Here is a 27885-nt window from a genome sequence, read left to right on the forward strand (position 1 = left end):
GGCGTGTTTAACACCTACCAAACAGAGAATATCTGGGGCATGTCAGGCCATGCAAATGTGGTAACTTCTAGTTCTCTGTGAAGACAACCACTAGATTATTTACTTTCAAGGCTAGCACAACCACTCTATAACGCCATATTTGAATGCCACTACTAAGAATAACTGGAATACCTCAAAGTTTTTTGTTTGTTGGATATTGTGCTAGAGATTTTAAGGACTGATGAATCTCTCCCAAGGCCCAGATTCTGTTTATCCAAGGACACCACATTGCTCTCCTCTTTGAGATGTAATAAAGGCAGATATATACAGGCACAGACACACAAACACACCAATCTCTCATCCTCTGGTTTATTCCTGAGAGGCTCACAATGGCTGCGGCTGAAGGTAAGATCCAGGAACCCAATCCAGGTCCCCCACATGGGTGGCAAGAACCCAATTACTTAAGCCATCACCACCGACTCAGAATCTGCATTGTCAGGAAGCTGAGGTCAGGAGCTGGAGCTGAGAATTGAACTTCTCCCTACATGGAAGATTTTTGGCTTGCCCTTGAACCATGCACCTCAGACCACATTCACATACGTATGTTCCCAAGCACATTTATAAATGTCCAAGCTATTTATAAATGCCCTTAGTGGCATTTAGCCATACTCCATTTAAAGAAGACCAAGAATATTAACAGACACATCAAGCCACAGGAATACAAAAAGGTATGATTCTGGAAGTAACCAGAATCATAGATTAGGTAACCATTAGAATTCTGCAACAGCAGATGAGGAGGTATGTGAGTATGTTGGATCCAAGCTGAATAGCAGTGTGGTAGGTCCATGTAATAATCTGTGAAGATGGCAAGAATGGAAGATACCATATGCCAAGGAACTCAAAATTCAGGTTCTGGAAAGATCAGAGGTCAGTTAGTAAAATTAGTAAATTGAACAGGTTATGACTTGACCAAAAGTGGAGGCTGTTCATTCGCCGTTGGAAATTTTTGATCTGTGTTTCCTTTCCCAAGGAAAACTAGAACTCCTAGGTGTAGATCTGAACATTGCACTTAACATCTTTAAAAACTGCATACTAATAATATTTAACAGGCACAATAAAAATATTAATATTAAAATAAACAGATCTTGATGATCTTCTATATGTGCCTAACAGTTTATATAAATTAAGTGCTAATCATATGGAGCACATCTACACAGAAAAAACAAAGTGATGTTTACCTAGTATTGCCTTATCTGAGCAGGGGGAACTTTAGACCATAATAGCCAGATGACTATTTATAATAATACTTAAAGGAGAAAAGAAGCAGCACATTTTACTATATAATTAATTTAATCATACCTAAACACAGAACAAACCTGTAGTGTAGGGATCTTGTAAAAATGTATGCCTCTTCTTTGAAATCTCTTTAGCTCATGGTTGTTAACTTCATCCTAGTTTAATTATCTTTTTCTAGTTCTCCTGATCTATGTTCACTCATCATATTCTTCCATCCACTTTGAGATTTTATTGTGACTTAGCCTTTATTCTTGACTTGTGCTAAAAATGTCACCAGCTGCTTTTCTAAGGTGGTTCTACCCAGTGTGTTCCAAAAATCCTTTATCTGTCACCACCCATCAGGCTTCAGTTCTTTGCTAACCTCAACATTCTGTTTTCTTCACAGTCCATGTTCTATTCCATTGTGTTTGGTCACATTCGACAGCATAGTGATGGGAGAAGGCTGTATTCTGATCCCTTAGTGAGGAAGCAGCTGCCTGTGGGTTCTTCCATTGGGCAGAAATGTGAATGCTACCACAGTCTTGTGAGGTAGATGACAGTTCATTCTTCAAAGATGAGAGAACTGACAAAAATGCAAAGCAAGCAACTAGAGGACCATTGTGGGAAACCAAGCCCTCTGACTTAGTCCTTTAGTCATTTCCTTTAGAAAGTTCTAAATCATTCTAACATTAGCAATTTTCACTTCACCTTGGCCTTAGAATTACAATCATGTACCACAGAACAGCAATCTGATCCACACAGACAGATTTATGACAGTGGTCCCATAAGATTTTATTACCTAATAACATTTGGTTTGTTTAGTTAATGTGTGTAAAGCGCAGTCGGTGACATTTGTACAATAGCAAAATCACCTAACAAAGCATGTCTCAAACTGTATCCCTGCCATTAAGTGACATACAAACAGTCTTTTTATTATAAAATTACATAATTTATAGTGTTTCTGTTTTTTATTTCATTAATGAATTATTCTGCCACATTGCATAATTATCATTTGTCTTAATTTGTTAAAAGTATAAACAGTTCAAGTAATCAATAAAAATGCAACCAGTCATTATGTAAATCTATTCAGTATCTAGCTAACTTTGAACAATGGAGATAAGTATAATGTATAGAACTACAAGGAAAACCAAAAACAAACCAAAACATAATATTTTTTAAAAAATAAAGAGTAGTTTGTATAGAAGGAGCAGTCAAATCTAATTATTTTATATACTAATAAATGTCACTGATTTTAAAGAAAAACTTAAGAATACTTTGGCACTTTCAACCAAAAAGTATTTTCCTATTTCCAATTTTGTAATATCAGAAACTTTATATCTTTATGTACTAATAAATTCCACTTATTTTAAATAAAAGCTTTAGAATACTTTGGGCACTTTCAACCAAAAAGTTTTTCCCTATTTCCAGTTTTGCTATATCAGAAACTGTAGAACCAAATTAGAAAAGCCATCCATAATACTTGTCAAATTTGACAACTTATATTATAAGCAAGCATTTTTGACAGGTTTTGGATATTGAAAGAATACTGATAAAACAAAGAGTACAGGCTTGTAATTATGTATACATGACATAGCATAATTATAGAAATATTGTCAGGATTACTGAAACAGGATAAAACAATCTTAAAGATTAATTCAAATTTTTCTTATCTCAGAGTATTTAGAAAAATAGTTCCTTATGTAGAATGAATCTGTCTTAATGAACCATTTTGTAGCATTAGTCAGTCAATGGTTAAAGATTAAGGATTAAAAACGTAGTATGAAGTCTCATCTGTCTATGAAGTCTATTCCTTAATTATAGTGTGGAAGTATTTATAAACTATTCATCATCTATTCAATCATGGTACTAACATGAAAATATGCCATTCTTATTAATAAGCCAATTTGGGCAAAAAAATTTTGTAAAGAAGTACTGTACAGAAAATGATTAGGAAATGAGCTAAATCATATACATACAGTTGAACAAAGACACGCACCTTCCTCTAAGAAAGAAATCAGATTTTTTTATATAATCAAATTTGTCAACCTTTTCTTTTGCAGCTTTCAGCTTTGGTGTTACGTTTCTTTAAAAAAAAACTCCCTGAAATACATAAATATTTGATGCCTTTATGCCAAAATTTGATGCCTTTATGATTTCTTGTTTATATCTTTCATTCTTCTGGAATCAGTTTTCATGAAAAGAATAGGATGCCTAAGTTTATATTTTTAATATATATAAGTAGTTGTTCAAATACCATTTGTACAACAATGTATTATTTCTGTTAGCGTGAAATATAAACCTTATTACATGCTAAATTCTAATGTATGAGGGTACTTCAAAAAGTTCATGAAAAATGGAACTAAAATATTAGATCATTTTGGTGTAAAAATTGAAATATCTGCATGCTTATTTCATAGTGTGAATTTTCTGTAACCTTTTTGGAGACTTATTATATAACTAGATCTTTATGTAGAACTTATATTTTTGTGCACTGAATATTCTGCTCTTGCAGCTTATTACTTCTTGTACTATACACTTAATAGGTCCTTTAATATCTGACAAGGCAACCACCATATTGCTTTCCTTCTTGAGTGGATATTTCAATCCATTATATCTCTAATTTCACGTTAACTGTAGAATAATTTGTTATATCACCCTACTGGGTTTTGGGTGGGGAATAACAATAGTGCTTTTGTTGTTAATTTGGGAGATCATTGGGGGTTTTATAATTTTAAATCTTTCAATAAAACCCTTTATTCAAGTTATTATTCTTAATCCTCATTACAGCTTTGAAGCTTGAGTATGTGAGGATGTATATGAGTGTATGAGAATGTATATGAGAGTATGAGAACGTATATGAGTGTATGAGAATGTTAATGCCAGTGAGTCCATCAGTTTTTAATTGCAAGCAACAGAAGTTGACTTGCTCAGTAAGCAGGAAAAACTTAGTGAAAGTATGTTCAGTAGTTCAGAGAATCAATAGATGGATTTGAGAACTAGGCTTAAGGTTCAGCTTCTCAGAAAAATGACCAGAACCATCTCAGCAAGGACTTCCAAAAAGATTGTCACTGCCACTGCCACCAGCACTGTGGAACTCGAACAGCTCAGGTTGTAGCTTTCACCTCTGCACCAAGAACTCAGCTTTCAGCAGCCACCATCACTTTTGGGGACAGTGCTGTTTCTTTTTCCTTTCCCACTGCACTGGCTAGATCTTTGAGAACAATGGGAGCAGTGGTGTTAATGGTGAGCAGCTTTCTCTTGTATTTAACTTTAATAGAAAAACATGTTGGTTGTTTTGGTTCACCATTATATATTGGACCAAAGACTGCTAGGAAAGTTATATTCAATCCATAGCTTATTAAGAGTTTTTTTTTTTTATCTTATTTTCATTTTTATTTCCTTTTTAGAAAATCATAAATGAATTTTTAATTTATGTTACTTGATCAAAATAGCCATAGCTGTTTTTAATAGTTTAACCCATTATTGTGACCTGGTAATAGCTTTCCTGGGGCTGGGGCTGGGGTGTAGTGGGTAAAGCCACCACCTGCAGTGCCAGCATCCCATGTGGGCGCTGGTTTGAGTGCTGGCTGCTTCACTTCCTATCCAGCTCTCTGCTGTGGCCTGGGAAAGCAGTAAAAGATGGCCTAAATAATTGGGCCCCTGCACTCATGTGGGAAACCCAGAAGAAGCTTCTGGCTCCTGGCTTCAGATCAGCACGCTCTCGCTGTTGTGACCATCTGGGAAGTGAACTAGCAGATGGAAGACTCTCTCTCTCTCCCTCTCTCTCTCTCTCTCTCTCTTCTGCCTCTGCCTCTGCCTCTCTGTAACTCTGCTTTTCAAATTAATAAATAAATTGTTTTTAAAAATAGCTTTCCTAATGTTTAACCTACCTTGTTTTCATGAAGTAATTCTTATTCAGTCATGATGTGATAACTTCAAAACAGCGTTTATTCATAGGTTATATGTTCTGGAATCTGACTGCCTAGGTTCCAGGCTAGGTTCTGCTATGACTAATGTGACCATGGAAAGGCAACTTAGCCTCTGTAATACTCAGATTCTGCTTCTTCACAAACTGGGAATCTAATAATAATGCTTATGTAAGAATTGTATGAGAATAATTTGAGATAATTCATGAGAATAGCATGATGTATAGTGAATTTACAGTCAACATCCATTGGTATCTTCATTGTCTATTACATGATGTTGATTTTAATACTTTATTGTGGTTTTTGAGAAATCTTTTCAAGTGAGATTGACTTGTGGTTTCCTTTTTGAATGTTGTTTTTCTCAATTATCTTTAATACCCTTTCATCTTTGTACATTTTTGTATGAGTGTTATGTATTTGCCAAATGAACTCCCATAATCTTGAAGACTTTCAAGCATGTTTGCATTCCCATTTAATTAAAGAATGAAAATTCTTCTGTAAACTGTTAGTGTATTCTTTTAAAAAATGATTTACTTTTTTGAAAGGCAGAATTACAGAGAGGGAGAGAAAGAGAGAGAAACCATTAGTGTGTTCAAGTTTGCTGGATATAGTTCTCTGACAACTTTTCTATTTCTGCCATGGCTTCTATCTTCTTAACTGGTCCGTTTAAGTTAACTTTAATCATTTATGCTTTCTTAGAATGTCATTTATTACTATACAGTAATAAATTCAAATGTACTCAAATTCAAATGTACTATAATATTATATGTAATATTATCTTAGTAATTAAGTCTCCTTGGGACCTTCTTTTCTGTTACATTACAACACTGACACTTGCTGTTCTTCACCAGATGAGTAGAATTTCATTGTGATGATTAGTATGTGTAAGTCCTAGAAATTTATCAGAGTGAGCATCTCAACAGGCCTACCCTCTAATTTACTAATTTCTGTTTTTATTTTTATGAGTTCCTGATAGTTTCTTCTGATTATTTTAAAATTATTTTTGTTCCCTGTTATATAGCTTAGTTTTTGAATTTTCTACTTTTTAAAATTGTTGGGGGCAGCACTGGTATGTAGCAGATAAAGCTGTTGTCTGTGACCCCAGCATCCCATATGGGCATTGGTTCAAGTCTCAGCTGCCCCATGTCCAATTCAGCTCCCTGATAAATGGCCTGGAAAAAGCAGCAGAAGATGGCCCAAGTGCTTGGGTTCCTGCCACCCATGTGGGAGACTGGGTAAAAGCTCCTGGCTTCTAGCTTCAGCCTGGCCCAGACCGTTCTCAATGTGTGTGTGTGTGTGTGTGTGTGTGTGTATCTGCTTCTCTCTCTCTGTAACTCTTTCAAATAAATACATAAGTCTTAAATAAAAGAATTGTCCATCAAGGCATGTTAGGTTAAGGGGCAAGCCATTTTACTCTAAATAGGGTTTTATCTTATCCCACATTTTTAAATATATCATTCTAATGTCCTTTTCAGACTTGAACAGTTAGTTTCCTATTTAATCTCAGAATTACTCAGAAATTATACTTATAATGTTAAGTATTTATATTTTTCAAAGTTTTAATTTTATACAGGGATATAAGACAATGTGTTTTGTACAGGTTTTTCTCTTCAATTCTTTGATTACATCAGCAGAAAACCTGAAGAACATGGGAACTGAAAATGATAGAGAATGCCACATTGTCCATGAAAGTTCTCTTTTATCTTTTTCACTTTAAAATATTTTAAAATAAGCTGAGTACTTGCATAAGATTTCAGATAAGTTATTACTCTATTTTATCTGGTTGCTGAAGATAACATTAAGTATTGTAATGCTCAGCATAATTACATTATATCTCAATTAACTCAGTATGTGTGTGTTCACATACTAAAAGTTTTTGAGTTTTTTTTATTTTCATATAAAATGATCAGTTCTATGCACTGTAATATGAAAGTATTATTGATGTTATTATTCATTTATGTAATATAAAGTATTTAGTATATTTTTATTTTAATATTTAGTATTTGAGAAGCAGAGAGAGAGAAAGAGAGCACCAATCTGCTGGTTTACCCCAGAAATGCCTGCACTGGCTAAAGCTGGGCCAGGCAAAAAGCTGTGAGCCAAGACCTCAATCCAGGTCTCCCAAGTAAGTGGCAGGAACTCAACTGCTTGAGCCATGACCTGCTACCACCCAGGGTGTACATTAGTGGAAACTGGAATCAAAAGTAGATCTTGGACTTGAATCCAGTCATTTCAGTATGGGGCATGGGTGTCCCAAGTGGTGGCTTAATCATTAGATCAGTTGCCTTTCCCTAGTTATTTTATTTGCTGTAGATTGTATTTGCTTTCAATACTCAAATCTTTTCTATGCCTAAATTCTATTTTTAAAAACATTTCTGTTTTGTTGTTTGTCACTTCTGCAGAATATGGTTGGGGAGTGGGCCTTACCAGAAGAAATGGCTGAAAATTTACCACCTTCCAACAATTGCATATTAGGCCATGTGCTTCACAGACTAGTTGAAAAATCTCTTCCTCCTCAAGTTGAATCAACAGAACCTGAATTACTTTCATCTTCTGTTAAGGGATGCGTATTGGGAAAAACATTTAGTGGGAAAACTACCACTCTAAAGTCTCTACAAAAAGGTAGGATTTTTTTTAATTACCCCCTTATTATAACCTAAACTGACTATAGCTGCATCTATCTAATATCTACAGAAAAACATGTAAGAGGCTTTGCTGAAAAACTGAAACATCTGTGTTATAATTAAATTATGTTATAGTTATTGTCCAGGCTATGATTATTAAGTTTAAAAAATGAGTCAAGTGGGCCAGCATTATCAAACAGCAAATTAAACCACCACTTATGACCCAGGCATATCTGAGTGCCTGCTGCTTCACTTCCAACCCAGCTTCTTGCTAATAAGCCTATGAAGGCAGCAGATGATGGCCCAATTACTTGGGCCTCTGCTGACTATGTGGGAGACCCAGATGAGAGTTCCTGGCTCCTGGCTTCAGCCTGGTCCAGCCCAAGCCACTGTAGCTATTTGGGAATGAACCAGCAGATGGAAGATCTCTTTCTCTTTCACTAGCTCTAGTTCTAGTTCCAGCTCTATCTCTCTCCCTCCTTCTGTCTCTGTCTCTCCCTCTCTCCTCTGTTACTGTGCCTTTCAAATAAATAAAATAAGTCTTTTCATTTCATTATCACCTCCTATAAGCACTTAAACAGACAAGGTAGTATACAAGCCAGGGTGAGAATAGCAGCCAACGGTCCTAGAAGTCGCATTAACCAAGTGGTTAATATTCCTTCCACAGAAGTTGTAGAAAGAGCTGGTAGCAGTGTAAGAGGATCAGCACTTACCCACTGTTGGAAACGTCGGGTGGCTGGGTGTTCACCCATTTCTTGGAGGCAGGTTTATCAATGGTGAAGGGCCTAAGTCTTCAGACACTGTTGGCCGTAGAGCTCAGGTCCAGATAAACTTGGCTGTGAGTGGCCCTGTGGGAGTAATGGTGTAGTGGTTGGGGGTGGGGGGTTGTTACAGGGTTTAGAATGGAGCATGGCAAGAAGGATAAGATTGAGTCTGCATGTAGGATCTGGGCCCTGGAAGGGGAAAGAGAAAGAAAAGTCTGATGGCTCACTAAGTCTCGGAGGTTGTTGGGTGAGTGAATATGTAGGGGTGAGACAGAGACCTGTAGTCAAGACAGGGTTTCAGAAGAAGATGGCTTCTCAAGGGGGCTGCAGCACCAGCTCACAAAAGCTCTCCATTTGAGGTTTCAAATGCATGGTCATCTAGGATATTGTTTTAAGTCTAGAAGAAATAGATCTAATAAGCAGATTAAATATTTAGGAGCTAAAACAAAGGACAGATGATTATTAGAGGACCTAGAAAAGGTGCTGTCTAAACCAGGAGGGAGTTTTTTAATTGAGAGGCAAACAAAAACTGACAGGAGGGGCAGATTTTAATTGTATGTTAATCAAAGAAAAAAATAGATAGATTTTGTATTTAAAAAAATTTTTGTTTTATAACCTTCTATGACTTCTCATACCTTCTGCAACTTACTTAAACCTTCATAGCTTTTCATTTCAGTGTAGAATAAACTAGCCATTAGGTTAGCCATTAGGATAAATTCTTACAAGCCTTGTCCTTTCTTCATTTAAAATTATCTTTCTGTCTTAACCTTTTCACTAATAACATACTTTTATACTTGAACTCAATGTCCAATTACAAAATTTTATGTATGAACCACAATTTTATGTATGAGGTTATTATCTTCCATTATGGTAGATTTAATGGGGGAGGGCATCCATCAGAGCAGATGGACACCACTCTGGTTGGAGAGAGAGAGATTCTTAAGGAAGAGAATCTGATAGGTGACAGAATAAGGGGCAATTATGGAAAAGGAGGTATGTCTGAAAATAGTAATTGACCCAGTAGTCTTGATTATATAGGTTGAGAGAGAAATATTTTTTAGGGTGATGTTGTCTTGGGAAGGGGGCTTTATTTTTATTTTTTCTTAACTCTCTGTGTGGAACACTGCTGGGTAGAGGGCTTTATGTGTGTTGAATTCCTGGAAATTTTCTCACGGCTTTATGGCCCTTTTGGTGTAGGGCAGGAGAGATGTCAAGGTGGCTAGGTTAAAAGAGAGGCCAAGCCTCTATGTCCATGCAATACTGAAGAGACTTTTGCTGTCACTAGATAAGGCAGGGAAAAGAGAAGAAGGCTAGGCATGGAGCATTCTGTGGAGCAAAGTTGTTTAGGACTTACCACTGTCTCTGAGTTGTGTTTGTTGTTTGTTAGCTCTATCAAATATATTACTGGAGATGGCTGGAATTGAGATTTTTGTCTTTGTGGAAGAGAGAATTTAGATGTGAAACAGAGTAGCAGAGTGAGATGGGGCTCTATTTTGTTAGGTTCTAGGACTTTAGGGTCCAAAGATGAAAAGGTGGCTACTTAGAGAAGACTTTAGAGCTGCATCTGCCCAGAGGGCAGGGGTGAGCTTGGGGGTTTGAAGTCAGACTTGAAGAGCAGAGCTGCTTGTTGGGGAGGTGTAGAACACCAAGGACTCTGATAAGGATGAGAGAAAGGCTCTCCAGTGAAGCTTATGGTGCATTGTCTTAGCAGTTTGAAATGTCCCAGGCGCAGGGCTTGTAGAGTGATAAGCACATCGTTAGTCTTTACAGTATGTTTTGTACTCAGGAGGAGAGGGTGGCAGAATGGAAGAGGAGGATTTAGGAAGAGAAAGAGGTAGTTTTGGCTGTCGCAGAGGGGAAGGAGCAGGGCAAGCAAAGGGGAGGGCGAGATGGAGATCTGGGGACAAACAGAAAGAGTGGAGTTGTAGACAAAAGATTGAGGTGGAGTCTAGTGGTGGTATGAAGACTGAGACTTTTAGATTGGAGAGTATGTCTCTGCCCATTAGGGGCATGGGCCAGAGTCAGGGAGCCAAAGGTGCAGGGAAGGAGTCCGAGTGTTTTGTTTTTTTTTGTTTTGTTTTTGATGGGGATGTTTGAGACTCCTTTAAAACAGAGATGCCGGGGTCCAGAGTGTGGCCTGAAAGTGTTGTCAACAGAGAGAAAGAGGCCCCTGTGTCCAGAACAAAAGAAATAATCTGTACAGGAGGATGATGAGCTGCTATCATGGGGTGATTGGTGTTCCATGCCTGTGGATTGATGGGGGACAGGGGCCTGAGGTAGGCAGGACAGTTGGGCTAGGATTGTCTTGAGAGAGCAGTAACAGGAAAGGAGAGGTGAAGGCAGGCTTGAGGACAGGGCTAATGGCCAGAGGGTGAATGTTATTTGGGTATTAAACTGACAGAGTGTAGATATCTTTCCAGAAGGGGAGAGCAACACTGGGATATGATAAGAAAAGAGTGAGAAAAGGGTGTCATTTTAGTTATGTAGAGCAGGTTGGAAGTCTGTAGGGGTCTGTAAGGTTTTCCCTCCACTCCAACTATGGAGGTTGAGGCAGCAGAGTAGGCCCCCAATACTGGGTAAGGACTGATAAGGTTGCTGTTGGGCTGATAAAAAAAAAATGGCCTACCTGTAACCATCACAGTTACCCTGCCTCCTGCAGTGATGGCCATAGTTGGGTGGCGGGAGTCTCCGTATCTCTAAACCTCAGTTCCAGTCCTGGAAAGTCAACTCGGGGCATGGGTGGAGTGGATGGCCTACTGACCCAATAGATAAGAGGACAGCCCACCCCCCAATGGCCCTTCTGGCAACATTTAAGATAAGGACCTGGTAGGTCTCTAGGGTTGAGACACATTCTGGCCCAGTGGCTACCTTGGCCACATTTAAAGCATGGACCTGGAGGACCCCTGTGGTCAACAGGGCTACTGGAGGAAGCAGGTTATTGAAAGGCCTTGGCCAGCATTTGAAATTTGTCTTTTGGGCTCTCTCATCCCTCCCATTATATACTTTAAAGGCCACCTCTAGAATTTTTGCCTGTGGAGTTAATGGACCCTTCTCGAGCCATTTTAACTTTGTCTTTCTGGTGGATTTTTTTGAGGGCATCAAATAAGCAGATAATGAAACAATTTCTGGCGATTATGCCATTGGGAGAATTATAATCCCAGTTGGGGTCTTGTTCCAGGACCGCATGTGCACCCATAGGATGGGCTGGGTCAGTCTGATGCGTCTCATCAGCATGGAGATGGGCCTGTTCCCAAACTTGCCTTCGCTCCTCTGGAAGGAGGGTATTGGAGAGGATCATAAAGACATTGTGAAAAGCTAGATTATAGGACTGGGTTAGATATTGAAACTCTAATGTACAACACTGGGTTAGAGGTGAAGGAACACAGTTTTTGTTCCATTTGTGAGAGATCAGCAAGTGAGAAAGCAGTGTGGACCCTGACTGTACCTTTTGCTGCTGCCACCTCTCAGCAGCATGGAGGCAGGCTCCCTAGCTGCTGCATGAGAGCTAGTGACTCGGGGACTGGGGAACAGAAAAGGGGGTTGAGGGCTTGAGGTGGTGGTGGCAGGGCAGGAAGAATATGCTGGCTCAGCAGAAAGGGGGAGAGCGAAAGTTGGAGTGAGGACTGGGTTTGAGATAAGGCAGGGGGAGCAGAAACAGTTGCCACTTCCTGGAATTTCTGGGCAGGAGGGGGAGGTATAGTTGGAGCCAGCCCAGCATGGACGGTGGGCTTTGTGGTTGAGGAGTGGGAGGTGACTGTGCCAGGGCCTGAACAGGAAGAAGCTAAGCTGGCACCTGTGATGGGGGGTGGTATGGTGGGGCTCATCTGCAGGGTCAAAATTAGAAGAAAGGGGTTTTGGCCTTTTAGTGGGAGCTTTGGAACTTAAGAGTGAGCCACAAAACATGAGGTGTAAAGAGAAGGTTCAGAACAGAGATGGGAGAAGGCTCAGACAAAGGGAATCTCCCTCCACTTTCCTGAATGCTCACAGAAGTGATAGAGAGCCCGAATACTGTCAGGGTCAAATGTATCATTAAGCGGCCATTTGGACTGGTTGTCGAGGTCATACATGGGCCATGCCTGATTGCAAAAAAAGATGAGGGGCCAGCGCTGTGGCATAGCGGGTAAAATCGCTGCTTTGAATGTCGGCATCCCATATGGGTGCTGGTTTGAGTCCTTAATGTTCCACTTCTGATCCAGATCAGAAGTGCTATGGCCTGGGAAGACAGTACAATATGACCCAAGTCTTTCGGCCCCTGCATTCACATGGGAGACCAGGAAGAAGCTCCTGGCTCCTGGCTTCAGATTTGCGCAGCTCTGGTCATTGATCCATCTGGGGAGTGAACCAGCAGATGGAAGACCTCTCTCTCTCTCACTCTCTCTGCCTCTGCCTCTGCCTCTCCGTAACTCTGCCTTTCAAATAAGTAAATCTTAAAAAACGAAGAAGAAGAAGAAAGATGAGATGATGGTGTTTGAGATCTGGGGCCAATTTGAGAGGAACAAGATTATTTAGAAGACAACCAAGGGGAGAATCAGATGGAACGTGGGATGCAGAAGCTCCCATAGCAACCTATGGGGTCAGACTGGTGGATAGCAGGTATCTCCGAGATCCCATCAGTCCAATGAGGAGAGTAAGGAAGCAGGGGTTGGGGTCTTCACTGGCACCCACTGGCATCTGGGGCGTAAAGCCCAGAGGAGTTGTGATGCCTTGTACCGGGACTTCAAGACAAAGCAGAGCAAAACCACAACCCGAAGTAGAGGTCACAGTGGGAGAATTCCCCATTCCCCATTTAGCTCCGGATTTGGAGGGCAAGTGTGTGGATGGGAGTCACAGAGCATTCAGTAACAAAGAAGGAGGTCTGGGGGTAAGTTCTGTGGTTGGCAGGAATCCAGAATCCCAAAACAGCTCAGATCCCTGAGGGGAGAGCAAGGTCAACAAGAGAGCCTGGATCCAAGTCACAGCACCAACAAAAGGCCACCACAAAACACACCAAACCCCAGAGTAAAAAGAATCATTTTACTATCAGGGTTGGGGGATGGGGGTAGGAAGGAACCCTCACAGGCAAGAGAGAGGAAAAACAGGTCTTTTTATAGCCTTGCAGAGATAAGGAAGTGGGAATAGCAAATCCCATTAGGGTGGGGGTAGAGTTGACGCTTGTGATTGGATCATTTGGTCACCTGACTTCTAGTAAGCCAAACTGGACTTAGGAACTGAAACTTACTCTGGAGAGACCAGAATTTATTATACAAGATGGTGACTGGGCCAGAGCCTAAAATGGGGCCCAAGGCTTAAGTAAGACAGCACTAGTTTCACTAACAAGGGGTGATTAAAAATTTCAGGAACATGACAGTGGTGATGATTGTACAACATTGTGAATATCTACATGCTACTGAATTGTACTTTTTAAATGGTTAAATTTAAGTTATGTAAGTTTTTCTTCAATAATAATAAAAGCCTACTTGACTGTAGCTGTTTCTAGGGTGCCCAAAAGACAGTCTTGAAGGGTAAAACCAGAATATCAAGACAATGGCATCAATTTCCCAAATGAGAAGCTAATTCTAAAATTATATTTTGTTTTTTAGACTTCCCTGTTAAGATACTTTCTATTGACACTCTTGTCCAAGAAGCTATCCAAGCATATCATGACAACGAAAAAGTCAGTGAGGCCTCATCCATTCCTCAAGAGGATAGGAAAGAAGATCAGGCAAGTGTGATGTTTGTTCATGTGCAGCCAATACACCAGAGATTTAAAACTGAATGAAATCCCAAAGATCTTCTAGACCAGACGCTTTTTTCTGTAAGGTCTAGAAAATATGAACATTTTAGGTTTGATGGATCAAAGGATAAAAATGGAGGCTATTATGTGAGTTTTTCCCTAAAAAGACAGAGAACTCTACCCACCCCCACAAGCTTAACTAGGTGGACCACTGGAGTGGTGGTTTACTTTATTTCCAATTGCTATTATCTGAAGACTCACCATTCTCCTAAGGAAAGAGCCACTGACTGGTAAGTGGAGATGGGTGGAGTAACTGAATTATAGTGGCTGAGATATACAGTATGAGTGTTTTGGGGGACTCAAGAAGTAACCAACTCTAGAGCCGAGATCCTATCATTCGGTGCCTAGCAGTTGCCAACACCAGAGTCCCCAGCGTGTAATTGGAGATCATAGTGGCCCCAGGAAGTGGTCACACAGGTGTTGGAGCCCTATGCTGGAATGGAGGACAACACCTGGTTTATTTCCAGAATACTAGGATCCTTGAGTGATGTCTAAGAACAATATAAAAATAGTCAGCCTGCCAGCTATTTGGTCTAGAAGCTGTAGCATGCCTATTCCTGATTCAGACTAGTAGATCAGTTTGGAGGAGGTAGGAGAGGCTCTCTGTATAGTTCACCTATTTCACACTCCCAAGATATACTTGCATCACATTCTCATCTGCATTGCATCTCTTTACATTATTGCATCAAGATTCTTGGAGTGAAGGGTGAGATTACATAAGAGAATTACATTTTGAGAATCATGGATATGGTCCAGCCCCCTCAATTCACACAGGTGATGGTAGAAACCCTAAGATGAATTGGTTTGCTCAGGATAAGAAGGACTAGTTGATGACTACTCTCTGATTGGGGTTCTAGGTTCTGAGCCCAGTACTCCTTTCTTTACCTTATGCTGGTTACTGCAGTTGCATACATTGGCAGAGCATTCACTCAGATCTTTGGCACGGGCTACAAATTATATTACACTTAACCATGAGTTCTAAAATTAACTGGGAGTTTTTGTTCTGGTGTGGCTATATCTTCTCCCATGTTGTGACACTCTTTCTATTTTAACCAAAAGAATTATAGGTAACCTACATTTTTTCTTTATTTCTCTATGACTGACTGTCACTTCTAGGATTATTATTTTTAAGATAATTTTCTATTTTCTCAAGCTCCATTATATTTTCAAAATAGCAGTTGCTGTATTTTACATAGTAATTAAAACCATTTGAAAGACAGGTTACACCACAGTTTACTATGTGTTTCTATAAGTAAAACTAGCATCAATTTTACAGAGTAGATATCTTTCCTGTTTGTCCTGTGAAGGCTTACCTTATTAAATAGTTTATTCATATTCTCATATAAAGCTCAGATCCTCCTGATTCATCATTGTTGTTGTTAGCATCACCAAATAACATATAGGTTAACAATGGTCATACAGTTCTCCCATAGCAGTTGGATTTTTCATTTATTTCTTTATTCCAGGTATTTGTCTCTAAAGAGATAATTCTATTTAAAAATACTATAAATATACATCTAATGAATTATAAATGAATTTTGAAAACTCTTTTCCATGGATTTTAACCAAAAACTCCTTGACTTCTAAAGTTGTCTGTTTTTAGACATGTTTATTATCCGTAACTTAATAATCCTGGAAGAAGAAATGGTAATCAATGAGCATTTTAATCTTTCTTGAGAAACTCAGCTTGTCTTCTGAAAGTAGAACCCAAACTGTGGTAGAGCACAGAGAGGGAGGGAAGGAAGGAAAGAAGAGAGAGCAGGAGGGAGGGAGGGGAAAACACAAGCCATGCATTGTCTTACAGGGTTTTGAGTATATTACTCATTCCAGTAGCTAAGAATGGGCTCCACCGAGGTGCCTGTTCAGTGACTTGGATAGCTTATATTTGAGTTGTCTTCCCACAAGTAACAATTATAAATTCTGGACAAAACATAGGAGTTAATTTTTTAGGGTTATATTCATCCATTTTCCCTCATAGCAGAAGTACATGAGGCTAGGTGATTTGTAAAGAAAAGACTTGAAGAACATAGTGCCAACTTGTGTTCAGCTCTGGTGAGGGCCTCGTGGTGAATGACATCATCACAATGGGTATACTTGAAAGAGGAAGAGATCACAAAGTATGAGGAAGCCAGAGAGACTTGGATCAGGCATACTCTTTTTTTTTTTGACAGGCAGAGTGGACAGTGAGAGAGAGAGAGACAGAGAGAAAGGTCTTCCTTTGCCGTTGGTTCACTCTCCAATGGCCGCCCGGCCGGCGCGCTGCGGCCGGCGCACCGCGCTGATCCGATGGCAGGAGCCAGGAGCCAGGTGCTTTTCCTTGTCTCCCATGGGGTGCAGGGCCCAAGCACCTGGGCCATCCTCCACTGCACTCCCTGGCCACAGCAGAGAGCTGGCCTGGAAGAGGGGCAACCGGGACAGAATCCGGCGCCCCGACCGGGACTAGAACCCGGTGTGCCGGCGCCGCTAGGCGGAGGATTAGCCTAGTGAGGCGCGGCGCCGGCCAGGCATACTCTTTTTTTTTTTTTTTTTTTTTTTTTTTTTTCCCTTTTTTTTTTTTATCTTTTATTTAATGAATATAAATTTCCAAAGTACGACTCATGGGTTACAATGGCTTCCCCCCCCATACCGTCCCTCCCACCAACAACCCTCCCCTTTCCCACTCCCTCTCCCCTTCCATTCACATCAAGATTCATTTTCGATTATCTTAATATACAGAAGATCAGCTTAGTATACCTTAAGTAAGTATTTCAACAGTTTGCTCCCACACAGAAACATAAAGTGAAAAATAATAGATGATTTTTTTAAAATGATGATGAAATCAGATCAGACCTATTGTCATGTTTAATCCCAGTGAGAGTCAAGTTGGGAATTGAAAATTTCTTTCTTTTTTTTTTTTTTTTTTTTTTTACAGAAGATCAGTTTAGTGTACATTACGTAAAGATTTCAGTCGTTTGCACCCCCATAGAAACACAAAGTGAAATATACTGTTTGAGTACTCGTTATAGCATTAAGCCTCAGTGTACAGCACGTTAAGGACCGAGATCCTACATGAGGAGTAAGTGCACAGTGACTCCTGTTGTTGACTTTACCAATTGACACTCCTGTTTATGGCATCAGTAATCTCCCTATGCACCAGTTATGAGTTTCCAAGGCTATGGAAGCCCCTTGAGTTCTCCGACTCTTATCTTGTTTAGACACGGTCATAGTCAAAGTGGAGGTTCTCTCCTCCCTTCAGAGAAAGGCACCTCCCTCTTTGAAGACCTGTTCTTTCCACTGGGATCTCACTCACAGAGATCTTTTTGCCAGAGTGTCTTGGCTTTCCAGGCATACTCTTTTAAAATAACCCACTTTCTTGGGAACTAAGTCACTCCATGAGTCCAGCATTAATACCTTCTAAGAGTGACACCTTCAGTGACCTCCCACCTCCCACTAGGCCCAACATCTTAAAGGTTCTATCATCACCTTTCACATTGCCACAATTGGGACAAAGCCTTCAACAGATGAACCTATGTGGAAAAAGCCATGTCCAAACCATAGCAGGGACCAAAAGAAGACAGGAAAAAAACAAGGCAGCAAACAAGCCAGCACCCTAAAAACAAGCAGAAAACATAGAATTTGGTCTTTGAAACAATAGTATTTCATGAAACAAGAGCCATGTTTAAACAGGTTTTCCTCAGAAGATATGCCAGACTGCATGGCAAGAATGCCTAAAACTCAAGCAGTGAGTTCAGTCTTTCTGATTTAAGGCATCAGAAGGTGAAGTCTGGGGATGCCAACACAGCTGAAAATTAAAGAGGAAGATCTTGCAAGGGAAGAAGGAAGAGCCTCTAAGTCTGCATAAAAGTTTTCCTGAAATGCTTCCCTGACTCCTGAATTGTACTTAATAATCAGTATCTTCATCAGAGAGCATGACCATTTAATTATTTTTGTCTTAAAAACATTTGGAGGGGCCGGCGCTGTGGCTCAATAGGCTAATCCTCCACCTGCAGTGCTGGCACCCGGATTCTAGTCCTGGTCAGAGCGCCAGATTCTGTCCCGGTTGCTCCTCTTCCAGGCCAGCTCTTGCTGTGGCCAGGGAGTGCAGTACAGGATGGCCCAAGTGCTTGGGCTCTGCACGCCATGGGAGACCAGGAAAAGCACCTGGCTCCTGGCTTCGGATCAGCGTGGTGCACCAGCCACAGCGCGTGGGCCGCAGCGGCCATTGGAGGGTGAACCAACGGAAAAGGAAGACCTTTCTCTCTGTCTCTCTCTCACCGTCCACTCTGCCTGTCCAAAAATAGAAGAAAAAAAACATTGGAGTTGGGGCCAGCGCCGCGGCTCACTAGGCTAATCCTCCGCCTAGCGGCGCCGGCACACCAGGTTCTAGTCCCGGTTGGGGCGCCAGATTCTGTCCCGGTTGCCCCTCTTCCAGGCCAGCCCTCTGCTGTGGCCAGGGAGTGCAGTGGAGGATGGCCCAGGTGCTTGGGCCCTGCACCCCATGGGAGACCAGGAAAAGCACCTGGCTCCTGGCTCCTGCCATCGGATCAGCGCGGTGCGCTGGCCGCAGCGCGCTGGCCGCGGCAGCCATTGGAGGGTGAACCAAGGGCAAAAGGAAGACCTTTCTCGCTGTCTCTCTCTCTCACTGTCCACTCTGCCTGTAAAAAAAAAAAAAAAAAAAAAAAAAAAAATTGGAGTTGGAATTTTAAGTTAGCTGCCTTCTACTACTGTTTGATATTTATTTTCACAGCTCACTGTGCGGGCTCAGCTTGGTGCAAAATCAGAACAATTGCTGAAGAAAGGAAAGAGCATTCCAGACATGTTGCTGGTTAACATCATGGTAAACGCTATTAAGTATGTATTGTGGTTGTCTTTCTTATGTAGTCTTTATCACTTAAGGACATATAAATAATCATATAGAATGCTTTTGTTTTTAATATCTAATAAATATTACTCATCTCATAAGGAAGTATACAGTAATACAAAGTTAGATCTATTTTGAGATTTATCTGCCTATATTTTACTTCCTTGCCTTTACCAACCTTGGCTTCTTATACCTGGATATGAATACAAATCAGTTTCTGTTACTTGTGGAAGTTTATGAGAAACCAGACAATTGAAAAAGCCAAGGGACAGATTATGGAAGGAAAGGACTCTAACTGTGAGGTCACAGGTCATTGTGCTTCCTCTTTTTGGGTTACAAAAGCAGGGGCCAGGGTACTGGGCACAAGAATCCAAAGGAAGAGAGCAGAGCTAGGGCAGCAAGGTTGTGATAGGGTAGATGTGCACAGGAATTCCATGTGTGAGTAGCACAGAGATGATAACTGATTGAAAGATTGTGCCTTTGTAATCTGCCTCATCCTCCTTTCTAAGGATCAAAGACTCTCTCAGCCCTCTTTTGTAATGCGGGAAAGGAAGAAAATGTTAAAAATTCATTGAGTCTCAGTTGATCCATATAATAAAGTGATGAGGCTAAGCAGGATGGGGGAAAAAAGTTCAAAAGGCTCCTGTGAATGAGTTTTGAAGTGCATAGAAGGATGAGGATATAGTTGCAGTATGTAGGAAACAAGATTCAATGTGTTATCATTTCCAAAGTACTTGTTTCTCTCACAATGTCAATGGATTGCTCTGTTTTCATTTAGTGGGATACCTGTGAATCAGAACTGGATCCTTGATGGTTTTCCAATGACATTAAACCAAGCTCAACTTCTGGAGGAAACTCTCACAGGCTGCAACAGATACCTCATGGAAGCAGAAGGAAAAGCAGCACAAATATCTACACTGGCTGTGGATCCTACAACTTCCAAAGAAGTACCTCTGCCCTCTTCTGCATTTGATTTTGTTATACTATTAGATATTTCTGATAATTCCTCACTGAGTCGCATGAATGATGTCATGGGTAAGCTGTACCTTTCTTTTAGAGAATTTTTATGATCAAGATGCCTTTTTTTTTTTTTTAGTTGACTGAATCAGTAAGTGTTCGCAGCATTTTCAATTGTGAGTGAGTGAGGCGATATTCATTTTAACCTTTCAGAGGATTATCTAGCTGGGCACAGTTGCCTCTTGCTTTGAATGTTGGTATTCACAGTTAAATTCTCTACCGCAGATCAAGCCTGGGGAGAGTAGAGAATTCTAAGCCAACTGCAAATATGTCACTAAACCTCTGCATCAACTTGGCTGCTCTTGTGGCACAAAGGTGCTTTTATGAGACTTGCCTACATGGAGGAGCTCTCTGTGGCCATCTAGTACATCTTGGTGGACGGTCACAAACCAAATCTGTGTTGTAAGCAGGGATCTGGTACAATCCTTCCCTTGGATTATGTGTTAACTCTGAGTAGCAAGTCCCACTTGGCTGAAGTCATCACATGATTGGACAGAAAAATCCTGGTGGAAGCATCCATTGCATATTTAGATATTTTTCATCCTTGAAATGAAAATGTTACTTCATCCCACAAATTAAATAGTTGTGGATAAAAGCACTTATTCTTAGACATGGCTTTCCAACTTTAACCTTGGAAAAGTAACTTCATTGTTCTGAACCTCTGTTTTACAACATAAAAGACAGAATGGCTCATTGTATTATCATCAGTATTAAATGAGATAAGAGTTAAACACCTAGGATAGAATCTGGTACATAATAAATATGTAGTAAATACATCAGGAAATTTTGTGGCAGCCTTTGGAATGAACAAAAGATTATGAGATATCCTTTCCTGATAAGGCTGAGTATTATCTATGGGGGCCTTTGAAATACCAGATTCCATGGGGGCCTGTTCTACCATCAGCTTTGACTCAGCTCTTTACCTCCATAAATCACAGGAAATTTATAGTATTGCCAATGACTCTTGCCCATACAAATGCTAATGAATTCTGTTGAGACACAATTCATTCTACATTGACAAAAAGATGATTCCAAGTACTATATACTCTGTAGACAGTAACCAGTTTTTCATCTATTATCATTTATTTCACTGTTCTTGATTGACTGCAAATGTGTCTACTATACAGATTCTCATTTGAACCAGTGTTAACATCTTACTGGTTCCCTCATTAGCTGAAGAGTCAAATTATAGCTTTGACATGTGTTCGTTTTACATCTGTTTAAGAATCTTGATTTTAGCTTTTAAAAAAGAACCCTTTAACACTGAATGACTTCTATCATCTTTTATTACTGCTGGTACTACTAATGCAACACTCAGGGCTAGGAGAGATCTAAAAGATCATGTCCAGTGCTTTTTAGATGGGGATTCAAAGCATAAGTGCTTCATTTGAGATCTTGCTCTCATTGTTTACTTAAAGACAAAACCATTGCATATTAGTTTAGCTGTTGAACCCAGTAGTTTAAACTGGATGCTATCTATCATATTGTAAACAGGAGAATTTTCTTTTCTCTATCCAAGGAAGTGAGAAGTATCTTACTGCTGATAGCAGTAATGATTCTACCTGCTTGACTGACTTCCCTTTCCTGTTCAGTGGATAGCTGAGGATTGGCTAAGAACATTGCTAATCCATAGCTGTCTGGTAACAGTCCATAGTCCTGAACATCGAGATCAATCTGAGTTGGAAGTGGATATGACAAGTTGTTCTAAAGCACACATACAGACCTTTGTGTGGTAGGATCCCTGGAAGCTCCTAACCCTACAAGAGCTTCAAAAGATTTGCTTCCCCTCCTTGGTGCTCCATAAGAAGTGTGTTGTTATATGTTTCAGAAGTGGAAAGCAATCCATTGGCAAGAGTTTTTTTTATTAAATATTACTGAATCCACTTTGTATTCTTTCTATCAAATTTACATGATGAGAGGGGTTCTGGAAAATTTTCTGAAGTTGATGTCAGCATTTAAATAGTTCAATTTCTCAATTTTAAACTCTTCTTTTTGAGCTTTCAGCTCTGGATAATAAGCTGAGATAACCACCTACTCTTCCATCTGGTATAATTTTTACTCCCCAAAGGCTATTTCCTATCCTTAGGTTTCCTTGGTCTCCTGCCTTGCTGGGTTTGTGTTTAGACCTTGCCTCTCTGCCCAGCTCTCGCTGAATTCACATTCAGCCTTTGCAGCCCACCAACCTTTGGGGGCAGTGTCTTCCCTGTTGTTCTTGAGGCTTCCCCACAGACCCCAAGCATTTCAGGATAATAAGCTGCACTCAGCCCTAGTGACTGGATTCCCACACCCGGCCTCACTACTCCTGGGCAGGACTTTAGGTTCCCACGGGTCTGGGCAGGGCACAGATAACACCTGAGTCTTGAGAAACTGTCTTTCCTTAACTTATGAGACATTCCTTTTCCTGGCTTTCTTCCTCTCCTTCGAGTTGCTGCTTCTAAACACTTCTTTCCTCTCTTGATTAAACCCTGATGTTTTGCATGACAATCTGGCTCTTTTTTTTCTCTCAATTTTCTTCCTGGATGAATTTCTTCTTTTTCTTAGAAGTCTCAACTTTACTACGAACTTCCCCATTTTCTGAAAACCACAGCTTAAATGTACCATGGGCTCTTCAAGCTCAACCTGTTCATATTATTCAGAAGTTGTACAAGTCCAAAACCTGAAGTCATCCCTTTCTCCCTGTGCCATGTCTTCCATCCCAACTGATGACTAAATTCTGTAGTATACTGCTCCCCCTTCCTGCAAAAACCACTTGAATCTGACAGTTCTTCCTCTGAATCTTGCTGCTATCTTTAAAGTATTTGTTATGTTTCAAATGGTGATAGGTTTCCAACTTAATAATTGCATGCAATCTCCCTCTCTTTCCAATTCATATTCTATACTGCAGCCAGAACAATGATACTACAAAAGCATATCTAATTGCATTAAATCTAGCTGCAGTATTACTCAGTGGCTTCACACAGTTTCAGCATAAAATCTGAACAACTTAGCTCAGTACCAGACTCTTGAGCCAGCCCCTGTTGACTCTCCACACTTACTTCTGTCATTCATTCAGACTTTGCCACCTCAAAGCCCTACTGCCATTCTTTAGAGGAACTATTAATGCTCACCTGCCAAGCCTTACAAATGCATTTTCTCTCCTTTGCTCCATTTTGTGGGGTCTGGCTAATCTCTCCTCATTCTGGGCACACCTATTATTATTATTTGTTATGCGCCCATTACATGGAACAGTGACTAAATAATTACAATATAATAATTGTTTCTTTTCACACTACCTTTGAACTATACCATAATGGGGCCTTGCCCTTCATTTTGTAGTATCAGGGCCTGGCACACTATAAATGTTAGATTAATATCTGCTGTGGGGCCCTTTTAGCACTCATAACTATACCAGTGCTAAAAATGTCCTGAGGAGGTCAGAGTCAGAAGTCAGAATGATTGGAATCAAATCATATCTCGAAAATTTGTAAACTGTGCAACTTGAAGCCAGTTATAGAAATTTAATCATTCTGTAAGTTTTGTTATAAATATAATATAGTATCTGTAAAAGCATTTAATACTTGAGTGCTAAATTTTACCTATAAACGCTACAGGGAAATTGAGTAAACTAAAGAGTGAAACATGCACTTGGTGACCAGAATGAGAACTATCTCAGTGGAGTGGGAGTGGGAAGAAGGGATTGCAGGTGGGTTCAGACATAAATGAGAGATGAGGAGGTGGGAGTGTGGTGGGAGGTAACTTGCAGGAAGCTTAGCTCTGAAAATACAAAGAACCATGGTGGGCTGGCCCTGTGGCAAATCGGGTAAAGCCACCGCCTGCAGTGCCAGCATCCCATATGGGCACCAGTTCCAGTCCCGGCTGCTCCACTTCCCATCCAACTCTCTGCTATGGTCTAGGAAAACAGTAGAAGATGGCCCAAGTCCTTGGACCCCTGCACTCATGTGCGAGACCTAGAAGAAGCTCCTGGCTCATGGCTTTGGATCAGCACAGCTCTGGCCATTTCGGCCAACTGGGGAGTGAACCAGGGAATATGTTCTCTCTCTCCTCTTTCTCTCTCTCTCTCTCTCTCTCTCTCTCTCTCTCTCTCTGCCTCTCCTTCTCTCTCTGTGAAACTCTGACTTTCAAATAAATAAATAAATCTTTTAAAAAAAACCATGATGGCCAGGTATTTACTTAGTTATTTATTAGTTTTCTTTCTTTCTTTCTTTCCTCCTCTTTATTTACTTTCAGCAGAATGCATGTGTAGGAAAGAGCTCAGCTGATTTTTAAGCCAGGTGATTTGTGAGAATTGAAGGTGTTATATTTTTGTTCAAAGATAGCTACCTTCATAAGGCTTGGAGAAAAGAGATGAATATCATCCAAGGCCGGTGTATCAGGACGCAGGTATTTAAGTTGTTAGGTGATTGAAAAAAGATGAAGGATTCAACCATGCAATGGAGGTTGTTAGTAGGATAATGCTGGTGAATTTGGGGAGAAACTTAGGAATTTAGGGACTGGATGCATCATCTACACAGGAGCACCAGAAGGAGAAGAGTTTGTGGTAAGAATGTAGATCCTTAGGCTTGCAAAGGTGGCGCCTCTCAGGGTGATCAGAAAATCCAGGGGCCAAGGTCATGAGTTCCAGAAAGGAAAGGTGCCAATGCCTGACAGGGGTAGGGGGGAGAGGAAGCTGACCCTGAGCCAGGTGCTGAAGTCCTTGACTAATGGGAGGTGGAGATGGCACATGACAGCCTCTCCTGAGAAGGGCTCCAACAATTTTCTTCAGTCACCCATTTTGATGTCAATAATCTCTGGCTTTCATAAATAACCTTAAAGCACTGTTTTGTATTCTAAATCCATTTCACCTTGTTCTACCATGAATGTAGATGGAGAACTGAGTACCATATCCTATGAGGGTTCTTCATTTTCTTGACTGCCATTGATTTACTACTCTTCAGTGTTCTCATGCAGTCAGCAATTCTTATTCCTTTTAATCTAGTTCAAGTCCTTCCTTCCTCTGTATGACTTTCCATTTGTTCTAAATTTATGAGTAGCCTGAACTTTGTACTGTTAATCTAGAATAAGACTAAATCAGGATGTTTAACCTATTTTTTTTATCTCTTGTGATCTATTCCTTTATGTCTATATATGTAGATCATAACATCTTGAAAGAAGCAATTCTTTATTGTATTGTAATATAAACAAAATATTTTACTCATATATGACTTAGTGGACATCTTTATATTTTATTCTTAATTTTTACATCATAGTGTTGGTTGCTTTCTAAGTTCGCTATCTATGATAATCCATTGTTTTTCGTTCTTGTCCTGTTTCTCTACATTGAAGCTACAGCTTATGTTAAATGGTTTTTGCTCCATTCTTTCCAATTTCGAAAAAAACTTTGAATTCTTATCTCAAAACGATACTCTTAACGCCTTATTAAACATTTTTAGTAATATTGTACCAAAGACAAAGCTGTATCTCTCTGACATCTAGCATCAGTATATTTTGGCAGTAAGCACCAGTGTTGATAGATTCAGCAGAATCTAATTACATAATTTTGTGCTGTAGCGGAAGAATTTTCACGTGTAATTTCTCATGAAGATACCAGTGAGCATGCAGCTGCTGAGAGCCAGCATGTAGATGTGGATCCTAATTTGAGAGACCAGATACAACACAGGTGAGTTTTAAACTAAATGCTCTACTTCTTGATTTCTTCTCTTTGAGCAGACTAACAGGCAGCCCCATTGGAATCATCAGATCTAGAAGAAAGATTTATGTCCTGGTATTCAATCTTTTCCAGATAAACATTAACAGGTATTAATGGTGAGTGAAATATTCATGTGCTAACTTCCACATTCAGAGCATGGGTCATTACAGTCCAGGAAAAGAACTAAATCAGGCAACATTTCCCTGTATGGTTGCGTCAACTGAGAAGTCAGCTATATGGAATCCTAATTGAGCCCTCATTAAGGAAACACCAGTGAAGGTCATGGAAATTCAAAGAGCCAGGCATTAAACTACAGAGGTTAGTTCTAAAACTACTTCGGTCTTGCAAAAAATGAAGTTTTGTGGTATTCTTTTGGTAGTGTGCAATTTGCCATTGGGAAAGAAAATTTATACAAAATTATACAATTTTATAAAACCATGAAAAGTCTAAAAATGTGAAGCCTGCCAAAGGAGAGTAATTTCAGCAACATTAAGGCTGTCTACTCTCCAGGAAGAAAAAAACATTTCCAGAACCATTCCCAGAATACTTTTGAGTAAAGCAAATAAGTCTGATCCACCTATACTTACTCAGAGGTCTCTTCAATTTCTGTCTCTAAGAAAAGGCCAATGGCCCGCGTGGGTCTACAGCCACCATCCGAATGCTCAGAGTTATTCTTCTGTTAGAGTGAGTAATGTTTCCTTAGATTTCTCTCAGGCAGCTTGACTCAAACACCAAAGACTTCCTGAATGGGGGCATTTTCACATCTTTTACTGTTTCATATGTTTAAAAATATGTCTTGAAGGCATTAAATAATTTCTTCCTTATCTAAAGTGATAATATTACATTGTCTGTGTAGATTTCCAAAAAGTTGCTTTTTGAGGCCGGCACTGTGGCATAGCGAGTAAAGCTACCACCTGCAGTGCTGGCATCCCATATGGGCACTGGTTCCAGTCCCGGCAGCTCCACTTCCAATCCAGCTCTCTGCTAAGACCCGAGAAAGTAGTAGAAGGTGACCCAAGTCCTTGGCCCCTGCACCTGCGAAGAAGCTCCTGGCTCCTGGCTTCTGATCAGCACAGCTCCAGCTCCGGCCGTAGCAGCCATTTGGGGAGTGAACCAGTAGATGGAAGACTTCTCTCTCTCTGCCTCTGCTTCTCTATAACTTTGCCTTTCAAATAAATAAATAAATCTTTAAGAACAAAGTTTCTTTTTCAGATTCCATGCTCTTGGCAGCCCATTTTTCCATTATGTATATTTAGTGAATTGTTCTTAATGCCATGTTTACTGTTTATTCACACAAATATTTCAATCATCATGATATTAATGTAATATTTTGATTTTGTAGAATTATAGGCTTCTTGGACAACTGGCCTTTATTGGAGCAATGGTTTTCAGAGCCAGAAAATATTTTGATAAGAATCAATGCTGAAATAGATAAAAACTCTTTATGTCAAAAAGTAAAAGAAATATTTGCAACTGAAATAATGAAAAAAAAGAATAAAGGTAATTACATTTCTTTGTAATTTTGAACTTATATATAGCTATATAACTAAAATTCATGGTTTTAGTAAGTTTATAGAGAAGTGAAAGTGTTGCAAATTTATTTGTATTGGATTATACTATCAGCAACTAGGCTTTGCCTTGACTTTAGCTTTCTGCTGAATATGTTTCTGAATAAAATATTTTTTCTCTTCTTTTTAATTTAATTTCACCAAGAGGTCCTATATTTGAAAATATTATTTTCATGTAGGAAAAAAAAATGGAGTTAAACCTAAGGTTGGGTAACCTGTCACATGGTGTAACCTGAATAGATATGATGCTTGTTTGTCAAGAAAATATTTTAAAATAAAAATTAGAAACTATTTTAAAATAAAAATTAAGAATATTATAAACAGAGTAAAGTTCCAATTTGTTAACTTCAGCAATTTAAAGAAACAATGTGTGAATTCTTCTTTAAGAGAATTTTATCTCCCAATATCTACATATTTTGATCTGAATGTATTA

At 39.8% G+C, this 27885-nt stretch overlaps 1 protein-coding gene across 9 annotated transcripts in view; it reads left to right on the forward strand.

Moving 5' to 3' along the window:
• Positions 1–27885, forward strand: part of SPEF2 (sperm flagellar and cilia associated 2) — a 211154-nt gene that overhangs the window by 70932 nt on the left and 112337 nt on the right. For all 9 annotated transcript variants that reach the window (XM_051853820.3, XM_089312716.1, XM_089312714.1 and 6 more), the window contains 6 exons: positions 7583–7802; positions 14148–14269; positions 19068–19171; positions 19960–20216; positions 25746–25854; positions 27227–27384. In XM_051853820.3, the coding sequence (XP_051709780.3) occupies positions 7583–7802; positions 14148–14269; positions 19068–19171; positions 19960–20216; positions 25746–25854; positions 27227–27384 (970 nt within the window). The remainder of the gene's footprint in view (positions 1–7582; positions 7803–14147; positions 14270–19067; positions 19172–19959; positions 20217–25745; positions 25855–27226; positions 27385–27885) is intronic.

Source organism: Oryctolagus cuniculus, chromosome 14 (genome assembly GCF_051225735.1).
Source record: "Oryctolagus cuniculus isolate XC-2025 breed Fujian yellow rabbit chromosome 14, ASM5122573v1, whole genome shotgun sequence".
Taxonomy (NCBI): domain Eukaryota; kingdom Metazoa; phylum Chordata; class Mammalia; order Lagomorpha; family Leporidae; genus Oryctolagus; species Oryctolagus cuniculus.